A 21,524-nucleotide genomic window follows, 5' to 3' on the forward strand; every position below is an offset into this window, starting at 1 on the left:
CCATTTAGGTTTCTTAACAAAATAAAGTACAATCAATAACATTCTTCGATTAATGATAGGCTTAGAAGTTCGTTCTCTTCCATTGTGGCAATATAGAAGAATATTTTTCGAGTATGAGTCTAAAAACCACAAGAAGCGTATTACTTTTTCTTTCTATCAGAATACTATTATTTAAAATCTTTACATACTGAATTAGAAATTAGCGAACAAGTACTGCTAATGAAATTCAATGCCGTGAATTTTGCGTCTTTAAGATAAATTTACATTATTTACCCAACTGTCATTAACTTTACCAATGGGGTAAACGTAATTGGGTGCAGGCCGAATGAATGTACGATCTGAAAATTGCTGACCGGCCACGAATTTTTTTTTTTTTTTTTAAATTGCAAATTTTGTTAACAAAATAAAAAAATTTAATAAATTTTAAATTTCGCTCATTAAATATTTTTAAACGTACATAAGCAATAATGATATCTTAAATGAAATTTTAAAAAAATTCAAATTTACGTTTATTTTCTACCTAAAATCGAAAATTTGACAACTGTAAAGGATTTTTGTTAATTATGCTTTGTAATTAAAATACTTGTATATTGGCAGCTAAACATTAAATTCTTAAACTGACATTCCTTTCAAATAATTCTAACATGTTTAATTAATCACAAAAGGACTACTTTAATATGAACTAAAAATAAACAAATTATGAAAACGTTTTAAGTTTTCAGAGAAAAGTTTCCAAGCAGAACTAAACTTGAGAAAAAATAATAAACTCATATAAATTTTTCTTGGACGCATAAAAAAGGTACATATAATATACATATGTACATATGTAAATAATCATAAATTTCTTTATTCCTTACTCTAGCTTGACATTTCATGGCGTTTCGATTATGGTTTTCTGTCCTAAAGAGAAATTAACAGAAATTTTTGTTAAGATGAATTGTAGTTGCTCATCTGTCAATCGGGTTCGTTTCTTATTTATTTTCAACTGTGAAAAATGACTGTTCACATTGTAATGTTCCTCCCTTTTATTCTACAAAACTAAGTGTTGAGGAACCTAATGAACTACTAAGCGAATAATCGCTTAAGTCCAAGAACAGAAAGGTAAACTCAAGAAGGGTTAATTACACTTTATTTGCTCAAACTATATGTATACAGTCGGCTCCTTTCTCAAGGTGTACAACAAAACCTCCACCTAGGCTTAACTTAAAATGTAAGAAATAAGAACTAAATTACTAACAAAAGAGATTTACCGAATCTAACACAATTCTAACCTAGTTGGCCCGTAATATTAAACTAGCCGGCAAAACTATCAAAATGCACGCAATATGGCCGAGCGTAGTAACAGTTAGAGAGACGTAGCCAAGAGGCAAATGCGCGCTATTCAGAATTATTATTTTAACTCTCTCTCTCGAAGTCAGTGGAAATTGTTGCATCAGGTTCTTCTATTTACAATAAAATTAATGTAAAATTCCTTACCTGCTGCATCTTCAGTGTTCTCAACGCCAGGCGTCTAATAACCACGTTTTCCAGTAAGAGTTTCTATTATAATTAACAGGTCATCTTGTCTTTTAATTATTTATTGAAATAAGACACTAACATACATTATTTACAAAGTAGGTGATAATTATTTTTAGAGAGTACATTTTTAATTCTGAGTCTTTACGCTCCTTAGAGCTAGCGGTTCTAATCTCGACTGGTTCTCGGAACTTAATTACAGCAAAAGTAAAGGAAGAGATGCCCGCCATCTAGTGGCAAGAATGTGACATCCTCCCACCTTTTGATTTTACCTCGATAAGATTGGAAAATCAAAACAAAATTTATCAATATTCAAACAAAAATTCAAGTACAACTTTCACAAATATGAAAAGTAACTAATGCTCTAAAAGTAATACTTACAAAGAAGGTTACACATCTAAACATTTGATGCATTACATTCATACCATATCCAGATAACATGTTCCAATTGACTACTGTTAGGACAATTAAATTTCTAAAATACTGAAAAGAAACAAAAATTAGTATAGCAATTTAAAAATATGTAACAGGTTTTACAGTTTTACGTCCATATCTAGTTTGATAGTTCATATCACTGTCACACTTATCGGCAGAGTTTTTTCTGTTCATGGTGAAGAAGTCACTAAACAAGTTAGGTCTAACAAATTCGAGAGGATAAATACGTTTCACAGGTCTTAGGAGTTCACCCGTTGCAGTTTTCACTTTGACAACACGTACTTCGTTGTCTTTCCCAGGATATAGTTCTACAACACGACCTATTGGCCAATCTATTCTCTTCTTGTTGTCGCTGCCGACAAACACCAAGTCATTTTTGTTGATAGTCCGAGTAGATCGTTTAGATGGTTTTTGCACTAGGATAGCCAAATATTCATCACGAAATCTTTTGCGAAAGTGTTCTCTTAAGTTCTGCAAGAACTTGTATCTTTTTGTCAGATTGATGGTATCCAGGTAGTCTAAGTCAGGCACTCCGACGTCATGCACATCTTGTAGAAACATTGAAGGAGTTAGTGCCGTAAGATCATTTGGATCTTCTGAAAGGTACGTAAGGGGTCTTGAGTTGATCACTGATTCGATATCACAAAGTATAGTCAACATTTCCTCGTAAGAGACACAGGACTTTCCGAGAACACTTCTCAACATCTTCACTGTTTGTACCAACCTCTCCTACCAACCGCCCCACCATGAAGCAGTTGGGGGATTAAACTTCCATTGTATTCTCATACTAGTTGAATGACATTCTATTTCTTTCCAATCTATCGATTTTAACAGATTTTCAGTTCCAACGAAATTAGTGCCATTGTCGCTGTAAATAATACTTGGACGACCTCTTCTGGCAATAAATCTTCTTAATCCCAAGATGAACGCATTTGTTGATAAACTTTCTATCAGCTCAAGATGTATCGCGCGATAGACTGCGCAAGTAAAGAGCAAGATCCATGCCTTTTTTTCTTTTCTTAAATAAAGTGGACCGGCTACATCGACTCCGGTCACTTCAAACACCACAGCATTTCGAACTCGATCTTCAAGAAGAGTCTCTATATTCTTTGCGCTATATCTTCTACAGCGAACACACTTCATAAGAACTTTACGTACTGTTTTTCTTCCTCTCAGGACCCAGAATTTCTGTCGAATATTGGCTAGTACGAATTGCACACCAGCGTGGGATAGTCGCAAATGGTAATCTAAAATTAACCTATGAACTAAGTCATGATTTGAGGGCAATACAATTGGACAGAGAAAATTTTATTCTTCCTCTCTTCTAGTAATCTTGGTCTTTAACCGAATAAGGCCGTCTGAGTCAAAAAAAGTACAAAGGTTTCGAACTTTAAATTCTTTGCTAAATGCTTCTATTTGTATTATCTTGCATATTTTCTTTTCTACAGTTTCTATTTCAGGGACCGTGAGTTCTCCTGATTGTTTAGAATCTGGTCTTCTGCAGTTGTTGATAAATCTGCATATCCAAGCAGTTATTCTTAACATTTTATGGTAAGATGAATATTTCTCAAAAAAATGTTCTACCCTTTGCGTATTTAGTGCAGAAATGACTGATTTCCTTTTTTCTGAATTCACTATTTCCATATTCGTTATTTCCCTTTGTCTAGGCCATTCTTCCTGATTTTTCTTCAGCCAGTCGAGGCCCTTCCACCATCTAACTACTAGAAGTTGTTTGGCGATGCAACCTCTTGATGGGAGGTCAGCTGGATTTTTTGTTCCAGCAATATGTTTCCACGTTTTTGGATCCGTCAGTTTCCTAATCTCCCTGACTCTGTTTTCCACAAAGACAGCCCAGACAATCTCTTCCCTTTGAATCCATGTCAAAACTGTTGTAGAATCCGTCCAAAAATGCGTTTCCACATTTTGCCATTGTAAACCATTTAAAACAGAAGAGCATAGTCTGGCACCTATCGTGGCAGCTATCAATTCCAGACGAAGGATCGTAATAGATTTCACGGGAGCTACTCTAGACTTCGATGCCAACAGATGAACTTCAACTCCAGAATTCGTCACAGTTCTGAAGAAAACTGCATCAGCATACGCATTACTACTAGCATCACAGAATGTGTGAATGCTGCAGAATTTCCTATTGTCCTTGCTGGATTGTATCCAACGTAGGAGAGCTATTTCTTTTAAGAGAAAAAGGCTTTTATACCAATTCACAAAATTTTGTTTTGTACTCTCGTCGACTTCAGTATCCCAAGAAATTCCTGTTTTCCATAGGTTCTGCAACAATATTTTAGGATACAAGAGAACAGGACTCACAATTCCAAACAGGATCAAATATTTTGTGTGTTACAGCGAGAATTGTTCTCTTCGTTATTATACCCATTTCAAAATCTTCTAACCAATTCAGATTCAAAGTTAAATTATCTTTCTGATAGTTCCATAACAGACCCAATATGGGTGAAATAGTTTCCTGTTTCAAGTTATCTCCGTTATGTAACCAACCTCGAAGATTAAACTTTCCTTCATTCATTATTTCTCGAGATTTTTCGATGAACTGGATCATCTCGGATTCTTTGTCAAAACTGGCAACAACGTTATCTACGTAGAACCTACGCAAGAGTTTAGCTATCATCTTCGTATCATATGAAGAATTTTTCATGTACTTTTGTAGATGGAATTCTATAACAGCTGCCAAAAGGAAAGGACTACTCTTAACCCCAAATACTACTCTAGTATGACGAAATATTTTCGTTTTCCTTTCTTCCACATCATTCCACCAGAAAAACCGAAGCCAGTCTCTATGTTGAGGCCTTACACTGATCTGTAAGAAAGCCTTCTCAGTGTCTGCTATAGCAGCAAACTTGCCTTCCCGAAATCTCAACAAAAGAGAAGGAATTAGTTCTATCAAATTTGGTCCACACTCCAAACACTGATTTAGAGAAGGAGACGATTGTTTCCTCGCAGACGCATCAAACACCGGTCGAATTGGTGTTGAGCTATTTTCTTTGATCACCGGTCTATGTGGCAAATAATATCCATAGTCAACCGCTATATTTTCTTTAACTTCTTCGATCACTCCTAAGTTACACCAGTCATTAAAAACTGCATTGTATGAAGAAAATAAATTTTGAGATAGAAGTTTCTGGGTGGTAGATTGTAGACGTTTCAACGCTAAATCCTTGTGGGTGGAGAGTGGTACATGATTCTCCGCCCACGAAAGTGCGACTTCATAACGCCCCTCTTCGTTTAGAGATACAGAATTTTCGAACTGCAATTTTGCTTGCAAATCCCTTTCCTCTCTAGCCTTTTTTGTAAATGGATCTGTTATTCCGATAACATCAAGCCTCCACAGTTCTGACAGCGGGGCATAGAGATAACGAAAGCGTGGAAAAGGAATTTTCTATTTCATAATTGTCAGTGTTCGCTTTTCCCATGACTGTCCACCCAAGTCTTGTGCTTACAGCAACTAATCTTCCCCAAGGAAGAACTTCGATTTTACCTGTAAATAAATTTGCAGCAACATCTGCCCCTAACAACAAATGAATCTCTTGGGGGTTCTCCTGGAATAATCTACAATTTCCATTTTCAGAAACATCACTGACGTAAATTCTTCTTCTTCTAAGTTCCCTAATCCAGTGTATATTTTTGATTTTAGGGATCAAAGAACATATTTTTCTTTCATCCAATACATTGATTTCGCAATTATACCGTTTATCTACGCTACCCAATTTTATTTTATAACGTTTATGTTTTTCTGAAACTTCTATGCCACCGAAAAGTCCGTGGGTTACACTTTGTTCACCTAAGCTTCTTAATTGTAACCTTTCTGCTGCATACCTGCTTGTGTATGAGTTTTGACTTCCGGTATCAATTATCGCTCGAACAAATTGGTTATTCCCTCTTCCATATATGCGAACAACTAAAGTTTGCAAATACACTTCTGAACATCCTGCTTGATTTGAAAGTACTTTATTTTCTATCTCTTCGTCTTTTTTAATCTCCGAAACCTCGACAGAAGGATTTCGTTTATTACACATAATAGTTGCATGTTGTTTTTTACAAATAGAACAAGTTATTTTTTTTCTGCAGTTTTGAGCCAAATGGTGTAATTTTAGGCATTTATAGCAAGCACATTTCATTTTTAAAATGTCCCTTTTTTCTTGTAATGATAAGCCGGAAACGAAACTACAGTCATAAGTCTTGTGGAATTAATTACAGAAGACGCAGTTCATATTTTCCTCTCTGCATTCGGATTTTGTAAACAAATCTGTAGCGGTCGGAATCTTTGGTTTATTATGTCTATTTGAGAGACATATGCGCTTTTCGTTGCAGGGGGGGGGGAAGAAGACTGTCGCCGATAGGATACTTTTTGCTGTTGAGAAACCGTTGACCTTGTGCGTTCGCGGGATGAGAGTTCTGCGTGTAAAAATGACATTAAATCTTTTATGTTAATCGGTGTCAACATTTTGTGTTCTATGAAATTCAAGCGTTAATTCTGAAGGCAATAACTTCAAAATCATCGGACACAGCAAAGCGCTGTAAGATTCCGATACAACATCTAACGCTTCGAGACATCTAATCTGTGTTTGTACTTTATCATACAAATTACGAAATGTTTTTATGTCATTCGCATTTTTTAATGATTCAACATTCAGCAAATTATTCATGTGTGCATTAATAAGAATGTCTCTCCTTCCAAAACGGTCGTGTAAGATTTGAATTGCTATATCATAATGTTTTGGCGATAACGGAAGTCCTTGAACGCAACTAGCAGCTGTTCCTCCTAAATATGCTTTCAGGTAATTAAATTTGTCTACTTTGTTCAATGATTCATTATTATGTATTGAGGACTCAAAACTATTCCAAAAAGTAAGCCATTGACTACTGTTCCCATAAAATACGGGAATCGAAAGTTTTGGTAATTTAACATTAAGTGTATCTTTTATATTTTGCTGTGTGTTCGGTGCATTTAAGTCATGATTAAGTTCCTTAATCCGTTTCTTAAGCCTGAATTTCCATAACATTATCTTCTCGCGATATTGTTCTGTAATTTCGAATTCATTTTCGAATTCATCTACACTCAGAATTGGTTCAACTTCCACATCGGCATTAGATAGCGTTTCGGTTTTAGCATTAAGCTGTTCTAACAATTCTTCGAGCTCATTAATACTACCTTCAGATTTATTTAATTCACTTTCGATTTTCTTAAATAGTTTTGTAACGGCAGTTCTTAAGATACTTCTTTTCTTTTTAAATTTATCTACTTCTGCCATTATCTTTCTTAGATTCAAACACTTACACAAAAAATGTACGTTTCATGAAAAACAAATATTTAACTCTTACTTAGAAAACAAAATTATTCTTTTGCTGAATACTTCAAGAACAAGTATTAAAATCTTCAATTTTAATATTCAGCTTTTGAATTCACTTTATTAGAACTTTTCAAAAAACCTGGCGTCCCTGTTCGGGCGCCTTAAAAATGTTGCATCAGGTTCTTCTATTTACAATAAAATTAATGTAAAATTCCTTACCTGCTGCATCTTCAGTGTTCTCAACGCCAGGCGTCTAATAATCACGTTTTCCAGTAAGAGTTTCTATTATAATTAACAGGTCATATTGTCTATTATAATTAATTGGTCATATTATTGAAATAAGACACTAACATACATTATTTACAAAGTAGGTGATAATTATTTTTAGAGAGTACATTTTTAATTCTGATTCTTTACGCTCCTCAGAGCGAGCGGTTCTAATCTCGACTGGTTCTCGGAACTTAATTATAGCAAAAGTAAAGGAAGAGATGCCCGCCATCTAGTGGCAAGAATGTGACAGAAATTTTTATTACATACTTTCTACTTCTCATTTCATTTAACGCGATTTTAAAAACTCATTCTGGTAAGGAATTGTAAGATGAAGCTAGAAGAGATATGAAAGTGTCATAAACTTAAAATTAGGATATACCTTGCAACATATAAATCTATTCCAAAACAAATCGATTATTCTTAGTGGGAAAAATTCATAACTAAGCTTATTTATTTTTAATAAGTGCGAATACAAGTTAATAAAATATCTGTCTTTACATTGTAGAGTCCAGGTGGGTGAACTTCTAACTGAGACTGGAGTAGCAGGAAACTATACAAGAGAAGGGTTAAAATACCCTTTATTAAATCTTTTGAAAATTTACAATGCGTCAACTCGGCGCTAACAAAGTTCGCCTCTGTTTGGCAATAACTGAAAATCACGTAATTAAACAAAAATTTGAAGATATTAACAAACGATAGACCTAGACTACAGGGCTCAGCGAGCTCCCGTAACTTAAACCCCCTTCGAAGCTAGTAGCAGCAGATAAATTCAATTAAGCCACTTGAACCAACAATAAGCAAACGTACCTACGGTAGAGACGGCGGCTAGAGCCCAACTCTCCCTTTCCTTCTACCGAAACTCGGCTTTTAACTACTTCCTTCAAAGTAGAAAATTTGCATTCGGTCACGCGCGCTACAACATTTAACTATTCTGGCACTGACAATTAGGGGAATGAAGGCTTATAGGAAATTTTAAAATAAAACTTTAAATTATTAGTGAAAATAAATATAAATCCCTGCAACATCTACGAATAAAATTTATTTCACCCTGCAAATTAATTATCTTCATTTATAGATTTTGTGATGTATTATTTTTGCTTGTTTTTAAGGGAAATTAAAATAATATAAACTCAGACTTCAGATAACTAAAATGATATTTACGTATTATCCCGTCGATCGTGAAAGTGAGCTTTGGCAGACATCCCGTCAAAGTTGCATAAATCATCCCTCCAGAATTCTGAAGGAACTAAGACCTCTTAATTTATGAAAAACGTTTTGGCGCTTCTTAAAAAGGCTTTCTCCGGTTTCTGCTATTTTGTTAAACTGTCTAATTTTATAGGAAACTCTAACGCTGTGAATACAAATTTTTCGCAGATAATTATTCCAATGTATTTTTGTAGCATGGCTTATAGAGAATCAACCGGGCGTACATCAAACGAAAGCGCATATACAAGGTGCGGCAGGGAAACTTCTTTATTAGAAACGCGCACCATCTAGTGACATTTCTTCCAAGAAGAGTGGGGGTGGCGCTCATTGAAAAGAACGGTGTCTAACGTTTTATGTCATGCAGGTTTAGTACCGATCATGCGGTGGACAAGAGAGAGAAGCCCTCGTTCGACGTGGAATCGTACTTTCAACGTACTGCATTTTCATCCATATAAATTGGCAGTGGGGCAAAAACTTAATCCACGCGATTTTCTTTGACAAAAAAATGCATGCTATACCACTCTTTAAAATATGCCTCATTATTCCCTTGTGTTCTTTAACGATGAGGCGCAATTTCATCTTTTTGGCCGAGAACTTCATGAGAAGCCCCTCCATAGAGAACGTGTGACTGTTTGGTGTGCATTGTCCAGAATAAGCATCAATGGACCATGGTTTTTTGAAGAGCATTTTCCTGGACGCCTTATCTCCTTACGAGGCGATCTTCAGCGGCCAGCGCGCTCGTCTGATTTAGCCCCGTATGATTTCTTTTTGTGAGGCTATCTGAAATCTCTAATGTTCAAAGACCCTGGCTCAACTGAAGAACAATATTAAAACTGCTATCGACAACATACCCGTTGATATGCCGGTAAAAGTGGAAAAAAACATCAAAACTCGACTATCTCAATGCATTGACCAGTACGGATGCCACTTTAATGATATTACTTTTAAACCATAATAAAAAAAACTTTAAGTGTCTCTCTATAACTTGAAAAAAATTAAACTGATATCGCTTATACTGTTTGTGTTATTCATTTTTAAAATAAGGTAGTTTCCCTGCCGCAGCCTGTATTATGAATGTGTTCTTAAGCTAAATTTCGTTGCTTGGTGCCAGTTTCACGACAGACGGGGTGATACCTAAGTACCACTAAAATAATGGAATCTTTGTAATAACATAAAATAAATACATAATTGAAATAGCTTCGCGGGTGGCATCAAATTGTTTCGGGGACGGCATGCGGCCCACGGGCTGCCAGTTTGTGACCCAGAGCTCATTCCTCTTCTCTTCAAAGGCTCTCCAGCATTTGAAAAGGAGCTTCTTGCTTGCTAATTGCTTGATTTACAAACTTCCAAAAACATATTCACACAATAAATAGCGCAAATTCAGAGAGTTCTTAGTTGAGATAACAGGTAATTTCAACGGAATTCGTTTCCTTGAAAAAGCATATGAAGGCGATTTTGTAAAAAGGAGACCATCACACGTTTTCAGAAAATATTAATATTCGTTAGAGGAAAAATAAAATTATATTTGGCATGATCAACTTTTAATGACAAAACTTATCATCCTCATTTCTAGAAAACAAGAAAGATAATCATTAGTCGAAAGCTTGGAAACTGCAACTTAAAGCAAAGTTTGTCATTGGCATATTATATATCGGGCAAATATAGTTTTATGCTACAGAGAGAAATCTTTTCGACACGTCTTTTTAGTTTTAACAAAGATAGTGGTCCTTACAATAGGTCTTTAACAACACTTCATGAAATAAAAATACCAAATTCCTTGTGTAAGATTGAAGTTAAACGCAAATTTTGAAGAATTCCGAATTAATGAGAATTGACTGACGGTATGAGAGGACCGATATTTTAATAGTGCAGTCTATTCCTGTATGAAAGCAAAATATAAATGAAAAATTTTATAAACTGAACTATTTTGAATACATATAAACATGCACACAAACAAAGGAATATATAAATAAACAAATGTATCAGGCTTGCTTTTGCAAAATAAATAGATTTTGAGAGAAAGGGGAGGAGATAAAAAAATCTGAAAGCTTTCAGATTTTACATTACGCCCAAAGGAGCCTTTTTTTCAACGTTTTGCGTGTTACCTTTGATTGTTTTATATAGTTTATTTTAGGTTTATATGCATAATTCGTGTAGGGAAAGTTTCCTGTGGGCAAGAGTTTCTGAATTACTTTGGTTTTGTAAAGAATTTCTAAATTACTTTGGTTATAAAAAAAATTTGGTTTACTACTCTTAATTGACTTCATTAATTTAATTTTATTAATTTAACGTTAACTCCAGTCATTTACTTGCTATTTTCTCAAAATTCCACTGTTTAAAGTTTTTTTTTTTTTTTTTTTTTTTTTTTTTTTCGTAATTCAAAACATTTGATTTTACTTTTGGTTTTGAATTCTATACTTTTACTCTTGCCTATATGGATGACGAAACACGAATTGAATAATTTAAGAGTTAGGTATGGGGGCAACTTCCCCTTGATACGTCTGTCTCCTGTCTGCTCAACGATTATTCAAGTGTGCAATTTTTAGGAATAATAAATTTAATATTTTGGAATAATATATTTTTTCTTGGTTTTAAATAAGTGCAATTAATTTTCATATGCTCTGAGAATTTAAATGATATTGTAAATTAGTTCGCAACATTAATAATTATTTTTATTTTTATTCGTTTGCAATCAAAATTTCTTAATTAAATTTTAAATTTTAATTTTATATTTGCTTTATACGAATAGAGAATATTTGTTAAATTCAAATTTCATTCCTTGCAGCAATAGCGCAAGAGAATTATTTAAATTTAATTTAACTTTACTATTTTCTTATGAAACAATATTTATTAAATATCATGTTCTTCGCACTTAAAATTCGGTTCGATCGCAATATCGCCAAATAATTTTAAAATGAGCATATCTTTAGAATTTCCGATACACAGTCTCGCGAGCTGGAGATAAAAATGTTTTCTTTTCCGTACAGTATTGCCATTCCTCGCTATGAAATCTTTGAGTTTGTTAATAAAAAATTCTTTAATGTCGGACAAAATATGAAATAGATAATGAACCAAATTCTAAACTCCAAATTAGGACTTCCAGATGCCCATATTCGGTGGAGAATTACGTTATTTAAAATTTGATGATTCTAGGTACTTTTGTTTTAATACAAAAAAAGAAAATCTGCATAAACGTATGCTAGAAACATACATACATTTATGTAGATTCTTCATAAATTAATTTCTATAAATATAATAAAAGGCTCTAATATTTGGTGGCAGCAATCTGAAAAGTGAACTCACATTTCAACGCAAAATGCCAAAACGAAATTAATAATCCTTCTGGGCAAATTGCCCCTTTGGACTAAAAATACAGAATATATAAAAACTAAAGAACAATTTTGTAACCGTAAAATCCTGAATCAAAATTCTGAATGAAGTGTTTCGAAACTATTCTTATTACAATCTGTAATTAAATCTTAATTTCTTTACTATACGTTTGAATATCTTTTTTCTTCTATAAATTCAGAAATATATATATATATATATATGACATAAATCTATATCTACAAATAAAATTAATTAATTAAATTTAATTAATTAAATACTTGATTAAATTATTAATTTAATTAATAATCATAAAATATTTCTATAAATTCAGAAATATATATGATATAAATGTAAATTGATATTCATAAAGAAAATAATGTATAATTAATTTGCAGATCCACGATAACGGTGAAGCAAGTAATGCCTCTAGTAAACAATGATACGTAGCCCAAAATTAAAAACTCTACATTAAAATTTAATGTGAGAGCGGTATTTGGAGCACTTATTTCTGAGTTTTGCTTTAAAGGTTAGAACTGTCAATCCAGCTATGCTGATTTAAGAATAAAACGGTTGTACAAAAAATAAATAAATAAAAATGTTTTAGGTATACCTTTATTAATTAAATCATATTTTTACCGCTTTTTTTACTGAAGCATTTTATCTACAGTTTGTCCATAAATTCAGGCGAAGCCATTTTTATCTCATTTTTTCTTTCATTTTCAATTTAAAATCGCTTTCCTAAATGTCTTTAAATTAACCTATTAAAGAACAGTTTCGATAAATAAAGTTGTCATTTTTGTTGTCTTATGGTGTTCGTTATGGTGGTGTTGAATAAAATGGAAAATATTTGAGATCTAATTTTGATGTGTTTTTATTTTGAAGATTTTCGTGTCCAAAATATTCAATAATCGTGTCCAATAAACAAAATTACAAGTTAAAGATTTGCCAGTAAGGGACATCTTTACAATAAATGCAATTCTAAGGTTTTTTTTTCCTTGTTAAGATTATTTCAAATACCAGAGATGTAAGGTATTATTTCAACCATATTACATGAAACCATATTACGTATTTTTCTTTGAGGAGAATGATAAAACATTTTTATTACTGCATTACTAATTTCCTCATTAAACAGCTTATCTGAAATGAAAACCCGTAATGAAGACTGGTGCTCAAAGTGACCCTCCTTGTAAAATATATTACGCCTACTACTTCCGCAGTCTGCAGGTAAAATAAAATTGAAAAGAATATGTAGCATTTCTCTCAAACATATGAGCATATTTCTGAAACGAAAATTATGCATAATGTGAAACTTTTCCTCAAATAGCCTCTCCAAAAAAGTCTTAAAAAAATCTGTGTGCTTTCTGCTTTTTATCCGCAAAGCGATATGCATTACACAGGTGTCAATACCAATGATTGTCCCTATGCATTGGAGGGCCCACCAGCGACTAAGCGGTAAAGTCGTTGAACACTGGTAGTTCGGTCCGAGGTTTCTGCAAACTGGTTGGCTGCATGGGCGTTTTCGTGGTTTTCCCCATGTGTAACGAGGTGTAAACGAGCCAGTTTTTCTTAGAAAGTCCTCTACGAAGACATCCCTCCCCTAGGCACATAGTGCTAGTGTGCTTTACCGTAATCTTAATAAACCAAACCCTATGGGTTTGGTAAATGAATCTGTCTTCTAATAAAAAAATGCACTTTAGGCAGATGACATGCTAATGAGAGCCACTATATCCAATTTCAAAGAAGTTTTAGTGTTTAAAATTTGGAAGAATTAAGTTAATTTCCTTTGAATGTCCAGCAGAGTTGATTCCCTTCTTCTGATACCCTAATTCTGAAAGCTGATTAAAATCCGTAAAAAAAATAAGTAGAGAGAATGCTTTCGCTAAATTATGACATAATATCAATATTCGCTAAATTATGATATAATATTAGTGGTTATCAATTTCACTTACGTATAGCTACAAACGGTAGAAATAAGTCTTCATAAGTACGTGTAACTCCTAATGAAATTGCTGATAATAGTGCACATAGACACGGAATCTCAGCGGAATTAAATATAAACTTACATAAATCCATTTGTAGAGAAACGTTTTTAAGATATTTCAAGGAATAATGGGGCAGTTTCTCCCAGTATTATGTCCATTCCAACCACAATATAAATTCGACTAATTCTTTTATAGTTCCGCTTCGAGTACTCTGCTCTGTGAAAGTCAAAAACTTGCTTCACAGTATTAGTTTCCATTCTGAAGCCATTAAGAAAATACCGCAAAGAATAATGCTGAAGGTTATACACGATATTTCGACGAAGGCTGCATATTTTTGCGACATGTTAGGGAAAAACATGGCAGCATAAAGAATTCTATTGTCACAAGAAGGAATTCGAATTTCAAAGGAACTCATGAGTTTATATTGTCTTCGTTATCGAAGTATTGAATAATTTACTTCACACGTAGTGCCTTTTGATTATTTATTGTAAACTGTAACAAACGTGATTCAAACAAATGATAGTAATCGACACGGCACAGAAACGGATCAATCTACACAACCTCCAATTACAGCATTCTGTTCTGTTCTAATTATATTCCTTCCCCGTTAATCATATAGTACATTCATTTCATTACGACCTAGAGTTCAGCTTCGAAGACACTTCCAGGGATATACGTAGCAGATTGACTCTAATGTTACAAAAATGAACTGCCATTGCCATAAAAATATGCAGTAGACGGCGCTTAATGTCATTCATTAGGATAGTGTAATCGAATTCCCGAATCCACGCTCATTTCTATAGGAAAACATTGAATGGAAAATATCGCTTACTGTGATCAACAAATCGGTTAATGTTTCGAAAGTATTGTAGAATAGATTTTTAATTGGAATCATACCTCAGAAAAGAAATTAAAAATCTATCTTCAGCGCGCTAACTTCTGAATACACCAGCTTCCAAAAATTAAGCACGCGACGGTAAATCAATAAAAATGAAAAGTGCCAAACTGCACATAAAGGTAGCAAAACTGTTTATGCATGACAGAAAACAAACATTATATATAAAGGTGAGAACAATATTTAAATTTGTCAATTATATGATGGCGTCAGTTTGTTAATGACGTTTAGCTTATTAACAAACTGATGTTTAAAGCTAAAAGCAAACATCAAAACTTATTACATTAATAAGGTATATAGTCATCCCCAGACCGTCCCACAAACTTTACAATGGTTTCCCATGCTTTCAGTGAAGTGATTAACCATTTCAGATGCACGCGATAGTCATTCGTTTAATAGGGTAGTTTTCAGCTGTTTTAGACTGGTTGAAGGAAATAAATGTGCAAAGACAACACGCCCAAAATCATGTCGAATGTTTTCAATCGCATTAAGTTCGGCTGTATACAGCAGCGACTCCCAACGAGAAATGCCATCACTCTCTAGGTAATCATTAATAATGTTGGCTCGATATAAACGTGCATTATCCTTCATAAGGAGGAAATCAGAAGTAACTGCAGCGTAGAATCTCACAGTGGTGTGCAGGACTTCATAACGATACCGCACAGCCGTCACAGAACCGTCTAGCTGAATGGGACATTGTTTTGAAATTCTTGCCCGCACCATGATGCTTCCACCTCCGAATGCGGTCTGTTCGATGATGTTCTGAGCTTCATTCAGTATGCCTATTCTCTCCAGACCCTTACATGGTTATCATCTGATTCCAGAGAAAATCTAAATTCGTCCGTTAATTGGACATGGCGCCAGTGTGATGCAATCCAATTGAGATGTCAACAACACCACTTTTAATCTTGCCTCTGAACTGGGCTATTATAAACATAAACACTTGGTACTCGAGTGTTCCTTAATGTGAAGCTTTCGATCCATAATACTGACAGATATTGTCTTAGTAAGTAACGCTGCAATTATTGATGTAACTGTTGTGAAGGTTGCTCCTTGATTCCGCTTAGCTACTATAGCAATATAACAATCTTCGAAAGGAGTGGTAACCGTTGTCGACCGAAAGCAGTCCAAACGTTTTGATTTTTTATAGCTGTTCCACATTCGAGAAATTACCAAAAGATCAACACCAAAGAAAAGAGCGAAATTTTTAATTGACTGCCTTGCTTCAATCTATCCGACAGCGCACCAACGCTTAATGTCTGCTATCCTTCTTCTTTCAGCCACAGAAACCGAATATAATCAAAAGTAATAAAAACTTCGGCAGCTCAAATTCAACTACGCTTTCAAAATTTTCGAATTTACATTACATGCATAACTTTTGGAAGCCATAAAATCGTTAAAATAAAAGAACTTGAAATATTAGAAACGTCTCCAACTAACAGAAACTATGAAGAATTTAACGCGTGTATTAATGAAAATTCACAACTTGCTGCATCAGTGACAGAAAATGTTTGCCTGTCGCTTTCCGAAACAAATCCAAGCACATCATATAATAAGCGTCGTGAAGAAGATTATGAAATCTGTGTATTTCCCTATGTCTATACGTAAGTTGGTTTCCAAAAACTAAGGAAAAATCACAAAAATAGAGATACCTCGTTCAAACATATGCCAATCGGTATAAAATTTGAATATATTATCAAACAAGAGTTATTGAGTACAACTGTAGTATGCAAATTAGTGGCGCTGCAATCGAATGCGTCATCTGCGAGGAGCATAAAATTGCATGTTTGGGAGAAATCCTGTAAATTTCGCTGTGATATTCAGACACAAAATCTGAGATAGCCAATTCATAAGAATAACCTCCAGGCATCCCGTGCCCGAAGAACTGCGATGAAGAGCTGTTGGGAGACTAGAGGCGAGATAAAGTTAGACAAAACTAACCACATGGCTAAATATGAGACTTTCTGTGGTTCATAGACTTTAGTAACAATTTCTAACTACAGATTCGGCATCCAACCGCTACGACGAGCGCCGATGACCAATATTTTTGTTATACACTCGAAGGAATAGAACCGCATCTCCGAGTGAACTCAGATTCTCCCTTCCTGCAGGGTCTGTATTTTGGGGATATATCTTTGGGTGGATGCATAGACCTTCATGTCTTTCCACTTGAAACCGTGATGCTCAGGCCTATAGAGATTACATCCTCGATTCTTATGTTCGCCCTAATGCTGGGGCAAATTTCTGCTACAGGACAACAGCGCTAGACCGCACAGGACTCACATCGTGGATGATTATCTTTAGTGCAAATAATACAGTGCATGGAGTATCCAGATCGATCACTGGACCTGCATCCTTATCAAGCATGTTTGGGATGCTTTAGGAAGACGTATAGCTGCTGTCAATCATCTTCAGATCCTTGTCACGCTTGCAACTTCTCTGCAAGAGCAATGGCTCTCACTTCCTATGGAACTAACAGATTTATAATTCATATCATCACATATCGCTGCATGTACTGTGTTGCTTCTTAGGGAGATCAAACTCCGTGTTGAAGGTAATTTTCATGTACCAAAGTGATACATCTGATTTGTTCACTTTATACGTATACTAATTTTTCTAACACCATAGTTGTCTGGTAATTTTATACCTCACTGTTTGTTATATACTATGTTTCAGTTTCATTAAATTCTATATGTAACTTTTTGAGCAATCGTCATTTTTGTGATTTTTCCTTTGTGATTTTGTGAGTTAACCAGTGTATTAAGTTGAGGGATATAGCAAAGGCCAATTTAATTCTAGAGACATGTACAGTTCATAAATGAACGCACGCATTTTCAGAGAATTAACTATTTCCTTATTAAAATTCTATTAAAGTAAGTATTTTTATGCTTCTGATTATATTTATACTCGTATTAAATTAGTTAATTCCAGTGATATTTTAAAATATATTTTTGTCATCGCTTAATGTTAATATTCGGTAAATGCTTTAAAAATAGTCATCAAGAAACATGATCACATTAAACGGCGCCCACTTTAACTCCTATTATGCTTTTGCCTGCATCAAATAAGATCAAAACTTGCTGAGTATACTATTCATACATTAAAGCGTACTGTTCATTTACCACACACATATCTGCTACGAACTCTAGAAGTCACTAATGTACCGCAGCAACAATTAATAGAACCAATTTCAGTGAACATATGATATTATTAACTCCAAGTACCATTTATCGCATGTCTGAAAATGGTTTAATCTTCTAAGAATAAGCAAAATTAAAGAGGAACTTTTTGTTATCTGTTACTTATCGGTATTTTCTATGTTGGCATAATGCTAGTATCGTTTCGATAGGAAAGCCACCACGGGAAAGGAGAGGAGGAGGATTCTACTTGCTCCAACTGCAGCACTGCCGACTCTAGAAATGGAACCAGCCTCACCCAAGATTGTTGCTGGGAGGAACAAAGAGATGCAGCGACAGAAGTAAGAAATCATTTTTGTATTTACTGTCTCCATAATTACACTGAAAGACTGCTTTCTTTTCTGTATTTCTAATCAGGGCATTATCCGTTTTTCAAATATGGTTACCCCTTTTTATCTCATGCTACTATTTTCAGGCAAATAATTATTGTTGATATTCTGATTTCCCATATATCATTGAAAATTCAATTCGAAAATCTTCATAAAACTTAATTTTGCTTTTGCTGAAATTTAAACTTTCATTAATATTTTAAAACCATTCTAGTCTTTATACTGTAATGCACTCGGTAGGCATGTACATCTAGATGTGCTTATTTCGAAACGGCGAACTGCAATCTGTTAATATCTACCAGTTTCAGTTGCAGGTTACGAATAAAAGATTGAAGGACATATAATTATATTAAAACTGCGGATTGATTCAGTTTTTCCCACTGTGTTTTGAATTGGAATGTGAAACAAAGCAACAACTTTGTCTTTAACATAGATTACAACAACTTCAACTTTTTTGGTGAGAAGTTGAAGTTGTTGCTTTGCCTAATTGTATGTTTTAATTCGGCGTGTTTATCTTCGCTTTTGATTTTGAATGAATTCAGAAGAACTTGCGATTGCTTTGAATTTTATTAAAACCAAAGAATTATTCCTATCTGTAAAAAAAAAAAAAAATTAACAACTTCCAAACTAAAATCCAAATTTAAAAATGTCGAAAAATTATAATAAAAAATGAATAAATAAGAGGAAAAAGTGTTATCAAAATAATTCGTACTTCCATATTTGTCTACATCATTACGCTGTAGAGACATTAGGTTATTTTGAGGCCGGAGAGATGAAAAATTAGCAACGCCAAATCGCCAAATCCTGGATGTGGAGAGTCATCATCCACAACCCTTTTAGTTCGGGCACCATTGTAGAGACATTAGCTTATTTTGAGGCCGGGGAGATGAAAAATTAGCAACGCTTTCGCCGGGAATCGAACCACGGACCTCTGAAATACCGGCTCAGTGTGCTGACCACTACACCACGAAGGCACGCTAGGAAGGCGGAAGAAATACCTTACATACTCCCCTTTTTAAAGGGCGACTGGGGATCTTAGGGGACCCCCAATCGCCAAATCCTAGATGTGGAGAGTCATCATCCACAACCCTTTTAGTTAGGGCACCACTGTAGAGACATTAGCTTATTTTGAGGCCGGAGAGATGAAAAATTAGCAACGCCATCGCCGGGAATCGAACCACGGACCTCTGAAATACCGGCTCAGTGTGATGACCACTAAGCCACGAAGGTGGGAGAAATACCTTACAACATAAAGAACATATACCGATATAGTTAGATTAGCATCAAGTAATTCATTCATAAAGTATTTTTATCTGTAATCTGAGTATGAATTACAACCTACTTATACATAACAATTTTAATTACTGACACAAGAAAAGTAAATAAACTGAATTTCTCTCTGTAGATGATTGTTTGTTTCAACCCTGTGTAAGTAATTCATTCATAAATCAGTCGTACAGCAAACACTATATTAAGACAAATTTTAACTTCAAAATAATTTAAAATAAATTTTAAACAGGTACTTACTTCCTTGTTAAAGAAGGAAAATATCCTTCACATAAACATTGGTACCATCTGAAATTTTCACATGCAAACTGAGGGATGCCTAATTTGGTTACAAAGTGCAGTGATCACTTTAAGAAGGATTATCCATAAAATACCCTTAGATTTCTTTTTAATTGTATTGTCACTCATTGACAGCTTAATTTTTGCATACTTTCTGTTTACCTCTCAGGAAACTGTAGTGCCATTATGTCTTGAGCAAGAAATGTGAAAAAGCAAACTTGGTGTCTCCAGGATTTGAACCACGGATCTTTCCAACAGTTAGCTTGGCTTCTAATCATTGATATCACTGCAGCGCACAGAGGGAGATGCAATAATTCTTTGCATTCGCGCTCATTAATGGTTCAATGGGAAGACCCCAGCCGATCCAGTACAGGTGATGATAAGTTATCATCACCACATTTTTAGTTCAGGTAACACTTCAGCACCATTAGGCTTTCGCAAACGAGAAATGTCCAGTAGAAACTGTGCTGTCACAAGAACTCAAACTACAGATTTTAAAATTACTTGCTGAATTTGGTGATCACTTACATCACAAAAATATGCAAGAAGGGTGCAATAATTTTTTATAAGGCATCATATCTTATGATCTTTATAAAACGTCGTGAGCATCCCGTTTCCCGTTGGCTTAAATGCAAAACCTATGCCATAGATACTAAAATGCAAAAACATTTGCATACAGACATATGCGCTCACATAGCCCGCAAGAAATTTTCAAAATATTACAGATAAAAATTAAAACCTAAGCTATCATCTAATAAGCACTGTAACATGCCTTATAAATTTCTCTTAGACCATAATTTGTTCTTTTTCCCCTTGCTTTTATTATGTTGTTATGAAAGCATAAGAAATTTTCTTGTTAGATGTGAACAACTCAGAAAATTATGTATAAATTTATTGCAAAAATTTTAGCAAATGTCCTTTGATATGTAAATAAACAATAAAAAATGTGTATCAATGATTAATTATGTGTTATTGAAAATCAGTAAACGTTTATTTTCATAGGTGCAGTAAAGATGAGAAATTATTTCTTTCCCTTCTTAAAATACATTTTAAGTTTTATTAAATATGTTGAAAGACATTAAATAAATTCATGAACTTGAAATTGTTTTGTAAAACAACAACTGGAAGAAAATGTTATTTTGAATAAAAATTGTTATTTTTTAAACAGCAGATTGCCAAAGCATGCATCATTAACTTCAATCAAATGACTTAATTATTAATTAATCAATAGCTTTATATATATACAGATAGATAGATAATAAGATAAATATATATATCACTTAGGGTTATGTACTTAATTTATGCTTTCATTTATCTGCATATTCATTTAGAATAATAACGGTTAATAAGGCATCTTAGAAAACTAGGGTTTCTGCTATTTTTTAGCTAGTATAGTATAAGTGGTCGTGATTATTGATTCGTAATAAGTCGTAAAAAATTTATTCTTTTTATTTGTATTTTGAATTGTGTTATAAATT

At 34.0% G+C, this 21,524-nt stretch overlaps 1 protein-coding gene across 4 annotated transcripts in view; it reads left to right on the top strand.

The window, feature by feature from the left end:
* Window positions 1–21,524, top strand: part of LOC118180950 (uncharacterized) — an 833,338-nt gene that overhangs the window by 802,900 nt on the left and 8,914 nt on the right. For all 4 annotated transcript variants that reach the window (XM_085815557.1, XM_085815559.1, XM_085815558.1 and 1 more), the window contains exon 7: window positions 18,304–18,432. In XM_085815557.1, coding sequence (XP_085671683.1) covers window positions 18,304–18,432 — 129 coding nt within the window. The remainder of the gene's footprint in view (window positions 1–18,303; window positions 18,433–21,524) is intronic.

This window comes from Stegodyphus dumicola, chromosome 4, assembly GCF_044657685.1.
Source record: "Stegodyphus dumicola isolate Sdum_Otavi_A_Nest chromosome 4, ASM4465768v1".
Taxonomy (NCBI): Eukaryota; Metazoa; Arthropoda; class Arachnida; order Araneae; family Eresidae; genus Stegodyphus; species Stegodyphus dumicola.